This window comes from Fukomys damarensis, unplaced genomic scaffold, assembly GCF_012274545.1.
Source record: "Fukomys damarensis isolate Sample0158 unplaced genomic scaffold, DMR_v1.0_HiC HiC_scaffold_9, whole genome shotgun sequence".
Classification (NCBI taxonomy): domain Eukaryota; kingdom Metazoa; phylum Chordata; class Mammalia; order Rodentia; family Bathyergidae; genus Fukomys; species Fukomys damarensis.
Window position 1 is genome coordinate 42,999,058 of NW_022900921.1, and position 15,240 is coordinate 43,014,297.

The 15,240-nt window shown below is 42.7% G+C and overlaps 1 protein-coding gene across 1 annotated transcript; it reads right to left on the minus strand.

Moving 5' to 3' along the window:
* Window positions 1-7,255: 7,255 nt before the first annotated feature.
* Lyg2 (lysozyme g2) lies at window positions 7,256-14,928 on the minus strand. Its single transcript, XM_010643202.1, has 6 exons — window positions 14,876-14,928; window positions 14,531-14,603; window positions 11,847-11,987; window positions 9,955-10,151; window positions 8,841-8,976; window positions 7,256-7,392 (listed from the first exon to the last, which is right to left on the minus strand). The coding sequence occupies exons 2-6, from the start codon at window positions 14,571-14,573 to the stop codon at window positions 7,274-7,276; spliced, it is 636 nt and encodes a 211-aa protein (XP_010641504.1). The 5' UTR covers window positions 14,574-14,603; window positions 14,876-14,928; the 3' UTR covers window positions 7,256-7,273.
* Window positions 14,929-15,240: the final 312 nt, after the last annotated feature.

The window sequence follows — 15,240 nt, forward strand, 5'->3', positions numbered from 1 at the left end:
ATGAAGGCCTTTGGGTAGATAAACAGATGCTGAGACCATTAATATTTCAAAGGTGCCATTCTTAAACAGCCCCCATCTAGTCATCTATGTGGATTCTTGCCCATGACCTAGGAAATACCATTCCAAAGATGTCTTTTCCATTAGGCAAGGTCTCAAACATTCATTCAATCCCAGACACAGGAATGACCTAAGGATTCTTATCTCTTTGTCCTTTTTTCCTGTGTTTGCTTTACATCGCTAAGCTTAACTAGCTGTATGGCTTGAATTAGCTCTTAACTAGATGCATGTGCTATTTTCTTTGTATCCAGCTATTTCATTGGCTCCCTACTTGTCAGCTAACTGACTAAACTGCCTTTTACTAAAGGGTCACTGCTACTTCATTACTTCAAGGCCAGCCTGAATTACATAGCAAGACTCTATCTCATAAAAACCAAACCAAACCAAATAACCGGCTCGGGCCCAAATATCACCTTCAAGACCACTCCCCCAGTGACTGGAAGACCCCCCCCTTCGCTGTTCCCATCTTTTCTAGTTTCCTCCACCTCCCAGTAGCAACAACCTGGGACCAAGTCTTTACCACATGGGCCTTTGGGGCCACTGGAGATCAACTAATAGCAGCTCTCTTCTCCCCAGTTCAGAGAAATGTAAAAAGGCAGTGAAATGTAAAAAGGCCAGAGAAATGTAAAAAGGCCAGAGTCCCCGGGGCAGTAGTTAGGGAGATTCATTGAGGTCTAGACTAATGAAAGGCCTGGAGTTCCTTGGCTCAGCCCCTCAATGGGAATCCAAAGCCTTATGAATATGAGTGGCAAAATGGCCCGGGTACAAAATGAAGTTCCAGGACTCCTTGATATGGGAGCCCCATGCAGTGGGGTACTAAAAACCATGGTTGAAGACCTGTTGTGGGCTATAATTAGATTGAAAGAGTATAGAAATGTACGGGTTGTTAGAATTATGAAAAGCTTTACTATTAATTTGGGAAGGGAGTTGAGACAGTGTCTCACTATGTAGTTCAGGCTGGCCTCAGCTCACTGTAATCCACTGCTCAGCCTCCTAAGTGCTGGGATTGTAGGCATGTGCCACCATGCCTGGATTAAAAGGCTTTACATCAGTGATGGCAAACCTTTTAGAGACTGAGTGCCCAGACTGCAACCCAAAATACACTTATTTACTGAAGCATGCCAACACTGCAATTAAACCTGAATACTGAGGTTTTAGTTTAGGAAAAAAAAAAAAAACAACTCATACATTAACATCTTTTGTGTTAAAAAGAACAGAACTTTCAATGCTACAAACAGCTTTTTAATCAAAAGATAAAAGTTTGCATTTGGCATGCTTTTGCACAATTAATGAGATCTATGTTGTATGCATGCTGGTAGTTTGTCAAATCCTGGGTGGGGTGACTTGGCTCATGTATCAACAGAGAGGGCTCGGCGTGCCCACTGCAGCATGCCTGCCACAGGTTTGCCACCACTGCTTTAGGTAAAATTGTGTCTCCTTACCCAAATGCCTTAGGAGAGTGAATATTATGTCTGGCTGAGAAACATTCCCCCTACCTTGTATTGTAAAGCCAAAGGCTGTTATGAGAATCCAAATGGAGGCTACAGTTAGGAACAGGAATTAAGGTAATAGTCTTTAGGAGCAGCCAGGCATGGTGGCGCATTTCTGTAATCCCAGCACTTAGGAGGCTGAGGCAGGAGGATCACCTGAGTTCAAGGCCAGTTCAAGGCTACATGGTGAGTTCAAGACCAGTCTAAACAACATAGAGAGACCCTGACTCAAAAAAAAAAAAGTTTGTAGGATCTGGGAATCATGAGTATTAGTTGTGAGTATTGTTGACTTTGGTAACTCCATGTTTGTTGGGTTTCTCCAGTTTAGCAGGTGGTGCATTTCCTTTGTGGAATTCCTGGAAGTTGCAGTTTCTTGTTTCTGACCTTCAGATGTGTGGTTGTCTGGGTTACTACTATCCACGGTGGTTGTTTTTGTTGAGCTTGTTTGCTCTTTTCCTGTGTGAACTTTCATTTACTATGGTGACCCCATCCCATAATAGTTTGTGGTTTTTTTGCTTTAAAAGGCTGATGCTTGCCAGCAATAAACGTCGCCTTGATCAGACTCTTGTCTTGGCGTCCTTCCTTTCTCTCTGTCCCATCTCCACCCCGCTGCTCTTTCAGGTTTGAGGCACTGCTGGACAGTGCTCTGTGTCACAGGCTTGCGACAGTAGGAGAATCGGTATAATGGAGCACTTAATGCTAAGTGGTTGTGTCTCTTTTTCCTAATTGAATTAAGAAGATGGACATTTGCCTGCGAGGTATTTCCTCTACCTAGTATTGTGAAACGGAAGTAAGCAGTGCTTCACTGGACTTTGACCTTCAGTGCTAAAAGCATTATTGGAAGTCACAGGTGTAGAAGCTGAGACTTATATCATGAATTTCCTAGGCACAGTGATTCAGAGACTGAATGTACAGCTCTATTATTTCACAGGTCTCTAGGCATGTGCGGCATTGATAGCCAAGAGGAAGGAAAGATGAGAATATAAATCATGAATGGGTCCAGCCAGGGAAATACCTTTTAGATTTCCTTTGCATTTGAAAACTATAAGATGATCTTTTTTTTTTGTCTTTGCTTCATCAATGTCACTAGTACTTTAATATTATTTATAAGAAAAGTTTTTATTAACATAGGTTAATATTATACATTACTTGCTGTACACAGCTTCCTTTCTCTTATTGAGAGAGGTGCCTTCTCTGGTTTTATATATATATATATTTTTTTTTAAATTTATTTATTAGTACATGTTTACAGTACATGATGTCTATACTCCTTGGGTAGAGTTGGTGCCTCCACCTAGCACAGCTTAATTCCCTTTTTCATCCCCTCCTTCTCTCCTCCCTCTCCCTCTCCTTCTGTCTCTTCATCTCCTTCCCATTTGAGAAAGATCCCTCTCCCTGCTTCTTGTTATCTTTTTTTTTTGCTCTTTATTTATAATTTGAGCTTCTCATATAAGAGAAAGTATGTAATATTTAAACTTCTGGATCTCATTTATTTCACTTAGCAATATGGTCTCAAGGTGCATCTATTTTCCTACAAATGATTCAAGTTTGTCTTTATAGCAGAGTAGTGCTCCATTGGGTGTAAATACATTTTCTTTATCCATTCATCCATTGATGCACTTATAGGCTGCTTCCAAAGTTCAGCTATTATGAGCTGTGCTGCTATAAACATGAGTAAGCATAGGTCACTGTACTATGAAGTCTTTAACTCAGGAAGACACCTAGATGGTATTTGACCCAGATTTGGGTCAAACAGAATTTCTAGTTTCAGTCTTTGAGGAATCTTCATGCTGGTTTCCATAGTGGTTGACTAATTTACTTTCTCACCGGCAGTATAGAAGAGTTCCTTTTCCCGCAGTCTCCCAAGCTTTGCTATTATTAGATTTCTTGATGATGGCTTTTCTTTCTAGGGTAAGATGGAATATCAGTGATGTTTTGATTTGCATTTCTCTAGTGGCCAGTGATGTTGAGCATTGCTTCATATATTTGTAGGCAATTTGCACTTCTTCTGTGAAGTGTCTGTTTATTTAACTTGCCCATTTTTTATTGGGTCTTTTAGTTTTAGGGGTATAATTTTAAAAAATTCCTTATCTATTCTAGATATTAGTCCTCTGAGGAACAGCTGGCAAAATTTTTCCCATTCTGTAAATTGTCTTTTTACTCTGTTGTTTCTGTTGCTGCACAAAAGCTTTTTAATTTGATGTGACCCCATTGGTTGATTTTCAGAATTATTTCCTATACAACCAAGGTTCTGTTCAGAAAGACCTTACCTATGCCTATGACATCAAGAGTTTTACCTATTTTTCCAGGCACAGTGGTGCATTGCCTGTAATCCTAGCACTTGGGAAGCTGAAGCAGGAGGATCACCATGAGTTTGAGGCCAGCCTGGACTACACAGTGAGTTCAGTACCAACCTGAACTACATAGCAAGACCTAGTCTCAAAGAGAGGGGGGAGAGAGGAGAGGAGAAGAGGGGTGGGGGAAGTTTTACCTATTTTGTCTTTCAGTAGGGTGCTTGTTTTAACATTTAGTTCTTTGATCCATTTTGATTTTAGTTTAGTACATGGTGAGAGATATAGTCTAGATTCAATCTTCCACCAGTTTTCCCAACACCTACTACAGCTACTGGGATTTTAAAAAACCTCAGCATGATACTGGCACATAAACAGACATGAGGGTCAATTGTACAGAATAGAAGGTGCAAAAACAACATTAGGCACATTAACTATTTTATCTTTTTTTTTTGGTTTTTTGAGACAGGGTCTCACTATGTAGTTGAGACTGACCTGGAACTCACTGTGTAGACCAGGCTGGTCTCGAACTCACAGCGATCCTCCTGCCTCCACCTCAGGAGTGCTGGGATTACAGGCATGCTCCACACGCCCAGCTATTTTATCTTTGATAAAGGGGCCAAAAATATAAACTGGAGGAAAGATAGCCTTTTTAATAAACGATAATCTTTTCATCGTCCAATAAGAATCTATTTTTGCACAACTAAAAGAAGTGATATTTTCCACAGTCAGGTATAGTTATGGAATAATTCATTATGCCTGAGGGGGTTATAGCCAAAAATTATAAAGAAAATTGAGGATGACTAAAGATTTCAGAATATTTAATGGTGCCACATTGAGTCTAATATCTTTAATATTGTGCTCAGCAAGTTTCTGGGAATCAGCTGCTGAACCAGAGTCAGGAATATAAAATAAGACTGTGACTGTTCTAATATATCTAATGGGCCATTCTAATAGAGCATGAAGACTCTTGGCATGGAATCAAGGCACATGAGGCTTGTGTGTTACTTTCAGATGATCATACCACATGATAAAGTCATGAAAGCAAGCAACATCAGAGGGATGTTCCCAGCCTCCAAGTGTACCCAATCCTTGTGAAGCAAATGCTCTCTGTATCCTCCTGTATCCCTGGACCTTCAGAACCCTCAGCTGATCTGCATCTCTGTGCCTGTGGCCTCTTGTTCTTGGAAATGCAGAACTGTGCTGCCTGCATGCTTGGCAGATCACAGTAGCAAGGAATCACAGAGCCCACACCCCCCCCGCCCCACGCACATGCACCTACAGGTCTGTTGGCTCCTGTACCTCATGTAGAGCTGTTCTCATATGTGCTTTTCACCAATCCTTTTATCTTTCCTGCAAGGTTGAACTCTGGTGCCCACTATCTGCATGTTCTGTTAGCTTCCTTCCCTTCCCTGTATCACCAGCCACTTCATACCAGATTCCCTGTACTTCTAAGATTACCTGCCCTCAGTTTCCTGTGTCAGGGTCTGCATCTGGGGAAAGCAAACTAAGACACCTTGGGAATGGAGTCGCCCATCCGATATCTCCTGGCATAAAGAGAATAACAGGAGAGTAGGTTCAAGGATTAAGTCAGTGTAGTAGTTCTTTTTTTGCAAATTACTTGAAAATTATCTTGTCTGGATGTATTTTAATGTAATGGTGACATCAAAGGGGCTGGTGATGAGGTGGCGCAGATGCTTGTGGGGAAATGGTCGTGGAGCAAAGCGAACTTCTAAAGAAGGTCCTACATTGCCCACACGCAGGAACGAGAATCAAAAATGTTTAACAGCTAATTCAGCTGGCTGCAAAAGATGATTATGCGGCCACACCAACTCGCTGTTGGTTCTTTCCAAGGCAACAGAGATTCCTGCTTCTCCTGGGATCAAATCAGGCAAGGGTGGGAGGTGGCTGCATAAAGAAGGGTTTACTTGGCTTTCCCCAAGGTAGCTCCCAGGTAGGTGGCTATGATTTTGAGCCCTTCTCAGAAAAAGAAGTGACAAGAAGAAACACCCATTGAAGGAACCCAAAAGCCCACCACATTGGCGGGGGCTTTGTGACCTTCATACTACAACATATTGTGTGTTCTCCTGACTATGCAAGTAAGAGTTATAAACAGCACTCCTAGAGAATTCTCCTAGAGAATTATCTCTTTCTCTCCATTATAGATAGCCTGGGCAAAACCAAAGAGCAGAGCAACCAAGGGGCAGGTGTGTATTTGACCTAAGTTAAATCAACTAGATTCTTTCTCTGGCACTGTGAGAGGCAGGCTTTGGAATTCGCCTGTGCACTGAAGGTGATAATTCATGCTACCAGGTGTGGCTAACTGCCTGCTGTTCCCCAAACCTGAGTTGCCTGGTTTCGCTTGCTTGATTTCTTTCTTTCTTGTTTCTTTTTCTCACTATATAGTTTAGGCTGGTCTTGAACTCACCACATAGTCCAGACTGGCCTTGAATGTGTGGCAATCCTCCTGCCTCATCCTCCTGAGTGCTGGGATTACAGGCATACTCTATCACACCTGGCTAGAGTTGCCTGGTTTCTCTTCATGTCCTTGGTTGGTTCTGTGAGCCTTCTAGTGATTTTATTGCTTAAAATTTCAAGTGTCCACTTTTCACTTGTGAGCAAAGAACCATAATTAATCTAAGTGTCATATGGTTATCTTCGGCCATATCTTGTGGGCAGCAGACCTCGAGAAAGAGTTTTTTGACAGTGAATACTGAAAACAGGAAAAAAGAAGTCAGTGTGTGGCTCTTCTGCAAACAAGACACCTTGGAGGTTGGTGTGGGCCCGAAGGGCATGGTGTCTACCACTTGAAGGTCACTCTTTTAGTGCTCAGTTATGGGGCTGGAATTCCATCTGTGACTCTTCCCTTGTCTACAGATGGACTGGCTGATGAGCCAGGAAATTCTCATAAGCAAAGCCCTCCTGCTTTGGGCAGATACTTGGAAAGTACTCAGGTCGAGCTCACTTAACTTCTCAGTAGTAATTCTGGTAGGGTGGGCATAGGTGGGCATTTAAACCATGGTGTACATAGGCACTGAAATCATGAAGAAAAGAGGCTGTGCTGGAATATGTAGGTGTCACCACCATCATATCCACATAGACTATAAAGCAATTGCATGTTAGCCTGTGTACACTCACAGGAACCATACTGTGAACTGAATATCTTCCTAGCTTCCTTCCTTCCTTCTTTTTTTCTGTGGTGCTAGGGATCAAATCTGGAGCTTGCACATGCTAGGCAAGCATCCCAGTAAGCCACAGTCCCAGCCCCTCTTTTTCTTTTTCTTTTTCTTTTTCCAATGCTTGTTTTCATTAAGAAAATTGGGAAATGAATTTTCTTTCATAATTTTCATCTTATCTTTACCAGTGTTGAGTACAACTCATTGGTATCAAACTGTCACCAAGAAACCATCTGAATGACCTCCGATGTGGCTTTGCCTAGAAGCCATGGATTTTATAGAAGCGAGCCCGGGCAATAACATCATTCACATAGTCAGAGTCAATATCTTCCGGGGCAGCGATGGCTTCTGTTCCTGACTTAAAGGCAGAGAGACCACCTGAAATGAAGCACAGAGGTTTAGACTTCAACACGAACTGTTGGTAGAGATGAGCTACGAGTCCTCCCCCTGCCTCCCTTCCTGAAAGGATATGCTCCCCCAGGGTCACTAGCAAGCTTCCAGTTTGTTTTCTTTCTTTCTCTTTTTAACTCTGGTTTTTCCTGCTTCAAGAGTCATATTTGCTTTTTATGTAATTGAGAGCTGGCAGAACCAGATGTTCAGCAAATCTGATGTCTGAGATGGTAACATTATCTCCTTTATTCAAGAGTTCCATCATGTATTCATTCACGTATTCAATAAGTATTCTCTTAAAAAGTAAAACAGAGGAGGAGCCCCACTCACAAGTGAAGATAGGTAAACAGGAAGTAGGGAGATGTTTTTCAAATGGACGGAAGAACAAGAAATGGAGGGAGAGGAGAAGGAAGTGGGGAAAGGGAATGGAAAGAAAAAAGAATTGAATAGGGGAAAAGACAAAAATGAGCTTTGGTAAATGGGAAGGAGACCAAGAGTTGGAGGAATCAAGGATGAAGAGGAGGGGGAGTGAAAAAAAGAAGAACTAAGATGCATCATGTACATGTACCAACCCCTGTGATAAACATAATCATTACGTACCACAAATATGTACTCAAGAAAAGATAAAATGTTTTCAGATAGCTACTACATGCTGCCCCGGGGGCAAGGTACCAACACGTATTTATTTCCTTGTAGGGATGTGTGCACATGCAGGTGCTGTTTTACCCTAGAATTTTATCTGCAAATAGTTATTTATGTATTTAACACAATGGTATCCTGCTCTCATGTCAAAAGAAAAAGGTCCTAGTCTAGATTCCTGCCTTCATGGGCCTTGCTTGTTCTGAGTTCAGACTGGGAAGCCAGAAGGAGGAGAGGGACCTGAACACTGTGGGTCCACAGGAGGCTAGTGAAGGAGCCGGAGGGCCCAGGGTAGAGAGGAGCGGCCAGTGAGCCTAAGAAAGCAATCTGGCACAACTGGTTACATTCATGGTGTCACCAAAGACATAGAAAGCGCAGAACAAAGAGCAGACAAGGAAACTAATGATGAGTTCCTCCCCTCTGGAAAATGCTAAACTGGAAGAGCCTGCATTCTGCCAAGCTGAGATTCTCATCTGCGCTTTTCTGGATACCTGAAGCCCTGAGGATTTCACGGGGTGAAATCTTACTCAAACACTCTGGGAAATGGTTAACATCTTCTTGCACTTGGGAAAGCCTGAGAAGAAGGTGACCATTCTCTTAAATTACTGCATTTATTCTCAGGGCAACAGTCGAAGGCTTTAATAACTGACAGAGATGCAATAGGAGCCCAACAGGCTGTAGAAAGGGAAAGAGGCTGGCAAAGGTGCTGAGCAGGGAGGTTCCCTGGGAGGCTAGGAGCACATCCACCATTTCATCTCTTTGCTGCTCATTTAATGAAGCACTAAATACACGCCTACCTTTGAGGTGCTGATCCATGTTCCACATGGGAAATTTTCTCTGGATCACCTTAATGTTTTCTGCTAGAATCCCCACACCCTGCGAAAGGTGTTCTTTGCTGTCCCAGGCACCAGTCGGATGAACACTTTTATCAAGCTGGAAAAAGCAAATAACATCAGCATCAGAACCACCATCTCTCTGCTATTCGGAATTTCTCTTCCCAGGCTCAGATTCCTGGATATTGCCCTCGGCACCTTTCCTTTATCTCCCCAAAGTCAATTTTCCCATCCTGTCTGAGACAGTGAAGAGGGAGAAACAAAGGAAGGCTTGGGAGAAGTAGACGGGTGTAGTTTTAGCTAAGCATGCTAAAATTCAAGAAGAGGAATAGGATGAGGAGGAGCAGGAAGAGCAAAAGCTGTTTCAAACCCATTACCAACCTATGTCTAAGCATCTGTAGTTAATTTTTTTTTTTTTACAAATTATTCAAATAAAAATTGGTTCCTAACTCAGAAGCCTGAAGTCTGTGCTTCTATACACAATGTAACAGATTCTGAAAGCAAATATCCAGGTAATTTGGATCCTTTTTTTCAGTTTATCCAAAGGAAAAAGTCCAAGTAGGGCCTGATCATGTGTTTCAATACACATGGGTGAAATGTGCTACTTCAGGAACCTCAAGAAATACCTGTAATAGTGCCTTTTATAAAATTCTCTCGGCTGAAGTATGTTGTGTATTACTTATTGCAGAATTGAAACTATGGTTCCTACAAAACACTGTTTTGTTTTTGTACAGAGAACTCAATCCAGGGCCATTGCAGGAGCTACACCCTGAGCCTGTTTTTTATTTTGAGACAGGGTCTTGCTAAGTCCCTAAATGACCATGCTGGGCTCAAACTTGTGATCTTCCTGTCTCAACCTCCCAGAGTGCCGAGATGACAGGTGTAGCCACCCTGCCTGGCCATCTGAAACACCTCAGGAGAGATCCAGTAACTGATAACCCTGTCATGAAGTATCAGAAGGGTCACAGAAATCCCAGGACAAGTGACGTGAAGAAGCTGTACCCAGGGGCCTGGGAGATCTACAGTTGAGTTTCCAGTTGGGGCTGAGCTTTCGCGAGGAAGGATGAAGCCTAAATACCTGCATCAGGCCAAACCTCAGCCCCCTGTGGTCCCAGCCACGCTGCAGCACAGCACCCCCGTGGCTCTCTCTGGAGATGACAGCAGCGATGAGCGCAGGGTCCACGCAGTACCTCTGCCCCACTTCTTTGATCAGAGTCTGGTAGATCCTTATGGCGTTCAGATCCATGTCGGCAAACATTTCAGAACCTCGGATCCCTAGGCAACAGAAAAAAGACTGCTTCCCTCATTCTGGAAGGGGGCCCTTTTTCCTTTCTTCTCTTTCTTTCTTTTTTGGAATTCTGGTGTTTTGAAACAGGGTCTCACTGTGTAGTTCAGGATGGCCCTGAATTCACTATGTAGCCCAGGGTGGCCTCAAGCTCACGGTGGTCCTACTGCCTCAGCCTTCCAATCCCTGGGATTACAGGCACGTGCCACGAGACCCAGCTCTCAGGGCCCTTTTTTCAAAGCTTACTAAATTAGCCACAGCCCCTGACTGCTGCCCACAGCCTGGACAAACATGTTGATACTCCCTTCTCAGCCCTGACTGTAAAACCAGACTGGTCCACGGCTCCTGGCTGGTGCTGTTTCCACTCTGAGTCTCCTTGCTCTTTGTGCTTTGGGACAACTCTAGGCCAGGAACCACACATCTGAGTTGTAACCCTGATCAGCCAGCACCTAGCTCTGTGGGGTGGGGACAACTGTCCTTCCTGCTCAGCTTCAGTGCTCAGATCTGTTCAGAGAGGGGCAGTGGCTCCTAGAGGGTCTCGCATCAGGAAGAAGCCTTTTGGAGCAGGGTCACCAAGGAGCAGGAGTACAAAGGGCAGGGGATTGCTTAAAATATGCATGTAGCTGGGTGTGGTGGTGCACGCCTGTAATCCCAGCACTCAGGAGGCTGAGGCAGGAGGATCACCATGAGTTTGAGACCAGCCTGGGCTACACAGCGAGTTCAGGGGCAGCCTGAACTGCCCAGTGAGACCCTGTCTCATAAAACCAAATCAAGGGCCAGGGATTTAGCTCAGCAGTGCCACATCTGCCTGGAAAGCACAAGGTCCCAAGTTCAATCCCGAGTACCAAAAAAGAAACAAAACAAAACAAAACAAAAAACCCCTAAAAAACCCTCAAATCAAAAGGATGTGGGAAAATGAAAAGAAATGATTTGCTTGTTTCTTCTCTCTCTCTCTCTCACTTTTTTTTTTTTTTTGTACTGGTGATTGAACCTGAGGCAGTAGTTAGGGTGAGCTAAAACTGAGAAAGTAGGTGTGACCTAGTAATCCCAGGACACACGCACAGAACAGTTCTAAAGCCCTACATGGGATGCGGGCATGTTTTTGACTGAACGGCACGTGACACTTTCATGGGGTAATGTGGCCATTAAGCCTCTGCTATCCTGTCTCTTCATGATAGCCCACCCTAGCTGTAGGGTGTGTCCCCCCACCTTTTTCCTACTTTTGCTTGGCCCAAACTCACTCTGCAGAGCCTGCTTGTGCATGCCTTTAATAAATGTGAACCTTTGCCAATGTTTATGCTGTTTTGTTCCATTCTTTATTTGGAACAGAAAGAACCTAGAAATCACCTCTAGAAGAAGATCCCAGCATCTCAAAGCCTGGTAACAAACCACTAAGCTACATCCCCAGCCCCTTTTTTATTTTTATTTTTTGAGACAGGGTCTTGCTAAGTTGCTGAGCTCAAATTTGAACAGGTTGGGTTCAAATTTGTGATCCTCCTGCCTCAGCCTCCCATGGCGCTGGGATTACAGACTAGCACTACCCTACCCTGCTGAATTATATTCTCTTTAATTTTAAATATTGATATAATTGTTGTTATAATGATGATATCTTTCATAATTAAGTTACTTCCTAAGGAAAAACCTGATGAAAGGCAGAGGCTGAACATTTGCTGTTTCCCACTCACCGCAGCTGAGCAGATTGGAGATGTCACAGCGCACCCCGGAGGTCTCCATGGTCATGATGTCCCCATAGCAGCCATGGTACAGGCGGGGGTGCAGATGAGGCCGCAGTGCGTGAGGGAAAGGGTAGGAGCCCCAGCTCATGCCTGGGAGGCAGAAGGATAATTTGCATGAAGCCTGTGAGAAAATATTGCTTGAGCTGCTATTAAAAAACTAGAAACAAAACCAAAAAACACTACTAAACCAAAGATCAGGGCCCTAGACTTCATCCTTCTGCCCTATTTCACCACTCTTGGCTCTTCAGTAAAAAGAGTGCATCCTTTTCACCTTCTCCAAACACTTTTTGCCGTGCTGTGCTTTAAATACAGCTCTTAATTCTGAAGCACCACTCAAAATGTTATGGCAATCAACTCATATAGGTCTCAAATATATTTGCTGAAGTCTTTTTTTTTTTTTTTGAGACATGGTCTTTGAGACACTGGCCTCGAACTGATTCTGAGCCCAGGCTGGCCTTGAACTAGCAGTGATGGATCCTCCTGCTTCAGCCTCCCAAGTGCTGGGTTCATGGGCGTGCACCACCATGCCTGGTTCATAAACTTATAACCAACTTTGTTAAAATATTTGATGTAAAATATGTTACAAAGTGGGCTGGGGATTTAGCTCAGCGGTGCCGTGTCTGTCTCACAAGCACAAGGTCCTGAGTTTTAAAAAATCAGGGCTAGGACTGCAGCTCAGTGTTAGAGCACTTGACTGTATATTTTATTAGACATATAACAAATGGAAGTAAAAAGAATTAAGATGTGTTATGTACATGTACCAACTCCCCATGATGAATGTAATTGTCATGTACTACACTTACTAATAAAGATTATTTAAAAATCTAAAACTTATGGAAAAAAACCAAATGGAATTTTCCCCTATAATGTTTATTTTATAAAGAAAGTAACTCTAAAGATTAAAAACTAAAAAAAAGCAAAAAAAAGATTAAAAACTAAAAATTTAAAAGTATGTAAGCTTTTAAAAAGCAAAACATCAATACAAATAAAAATATAAGCCCAACCTTTTCTCTTCCATCCACAAACAACAAAAGGGATTGTGAATGGACTAGAAAGTTAGACAGTGGAAACTACCGTGCACACTGAGGAAACTGAGAAAGTCTGCCTAAACGATAAAAGTAGCAGAAACCCACAAAGCCCCTAAGCTGTCTAAGAAGTGTGGGCTTCCATGAGATTCATGGAGCAGAAACCATCGCATAGGCGGCCTCCCCATGTGCTCACAATGCGGGTAGGAAACACATTCAGCCCTGCTTGTCTGCTGGTTCTGTTTCTAGGAATTCAACCACTCATGTATCCAAAATATCTGGGGGAACAATTGCACAAGTACTGTATGGGAACCCTGGTCCCTAAATCATCCTTAGTCCCCACATAGCTCAGTACAAGGCTGGGAGCAGCTCATTTGCTCTGCATGACACGACCCTGGATTTGGTCCCAGCAGTGCAAAAACAAAAGCAAACAAATAAAACAATACAGTGTAACTATGACTTCCTGGCATTTATAGTGTACTCAACACAATAAGCCCTTTTACAATTAGAGTCATCTTTCAGTAGTACACAGCTAGTTCAGAAACTCATAATTAATCTGCTGGCAGTATAACTCTGCTACTACCTGGCAATTAGAAATCAGTAAAATGTAAGATTGTGTTGCCTTGCTTTTGATCATAGAAACTGGAAATTATTGCTTTTAGGTAGCCTCTCTTTTCCGAATTTAGAATTGAACATTTTAGAAACATTTTCTTCTCATTCATCACTGCATAAATAAGGCAGCTTGACTATTGCTTACAATGACTCTTTTGTTCTTCTTAGAATAAAGGTTTAACCTTTGCTTTTTCAGATCTCTTATCATTTCACCAACTTATGTTTCCAGCCTCCAGCCACCATCATTTATTTATTTATTTATTGTTTTAATTTATGTGTGTCTTGAAACAGAGTCTTGCTATGTAGCCCAGACTGGCCTCAAACTCATGGCAATATTTCTGCCTCAGCTTCCCAGGTGCTGGAATTACAGGTGTGTGCCACTACGCCTGTCCAGCATTCCCCTTAGAAGTACCCTCTTCCTGTTCTGGTCACACTGACCTGCTCACTGTGTCCCAAACACTTTTTGTGTTTTTCTGTGTCTTTTACTGATCATTGCTCCCAGACAGCAGGCTCTTCCCTTACACAGTAATCACCGAGGACTCTGACTTCATATCCTCTCCAGAAAGCCATTCTGGGTGGACCTCTGAGCAGGATCCCCCAAATCTAGTGGATTTTTTTTCTCTATGTATACATTTGACTCTTATCTACTGCTTGGCATTAATGATTCTTCTTTTCATAGTATTTCCTCCCAAGAGCACCGGACCATATCTGAAGCTCTTCTACCAACCTTCATTACAGGACAAAGGTTCAAAACTGCATAGTTGCACTGTCAGACAGGAAGTGAGAAGATCAATTGCTATTATTTTAAATTTCCATTCATGTCTCCATCTGCTTGACAAGAAGAATACACTCTTATTTATAGAAATAAGCAGTTGATTCTTGGCCACGCAGTTCAGAAGAACCCACTCTTCCACTGCATGGGATCATTGCTTTTTTTTAAAAAAAAAATGTATTTTGACACCCAGTGAACAGTGATAAATGCTATGGATGACTCACCGATGAGGGCAGTAAGTCCCACAAACACCATGGAGGGCAGCATGGTGGTAAATCTTATCCTCCAGGACCTGTTCTGATTTTAAATAGAAATTCATTAATTTCAAAACTTGCTTTATGAATGTTATTTTGATTATTTTTTAAAAAGTGCAGAATCATTTCCAAAATTCAATACCCATTTTCTAGCTCAAAGTGTAAACTCCCAACCCAGTTCGTCCTGACTCCACCCATCCACATCTTATGTACATTACTCCCATACACTTAAAAGAGGTTTCTTGTACCCTATTTTTGGTTTCATTCTAAAGACAGCTTACAAGGTTTATAAGATACGAGAAAGCCAGCACTTACCTGTTTGCAACTTCCCAGAGAAAATGTCCCCTCTCCCTCTGAGAAAGTCTTCTGTAGCAGCAAACTGTAGGATGTAAAGAAAAAAAGAAAAAGATTTACAGAGTGGTACAGGGTGATGGCCTTCATCCTATGACACAGGTATAACAGTTGGAGAAACCACTAGTCACCAGGTCGCCGTGCCTCTTCTCCAACCCAGCAACCTGTGGAGGAAGCGGTCACACGCCAGCATGCAGACTCACCTGCCTCCTCTTACCCTCCTCCTGTACCAAAGGTTGGTAAAGGAGCTTTATATATGGTTTAAAGCCCTCTCTTTAAAACCACTGACCTCATTAGGCCTGATTATAATAGTACTTTGGATTTAGGCG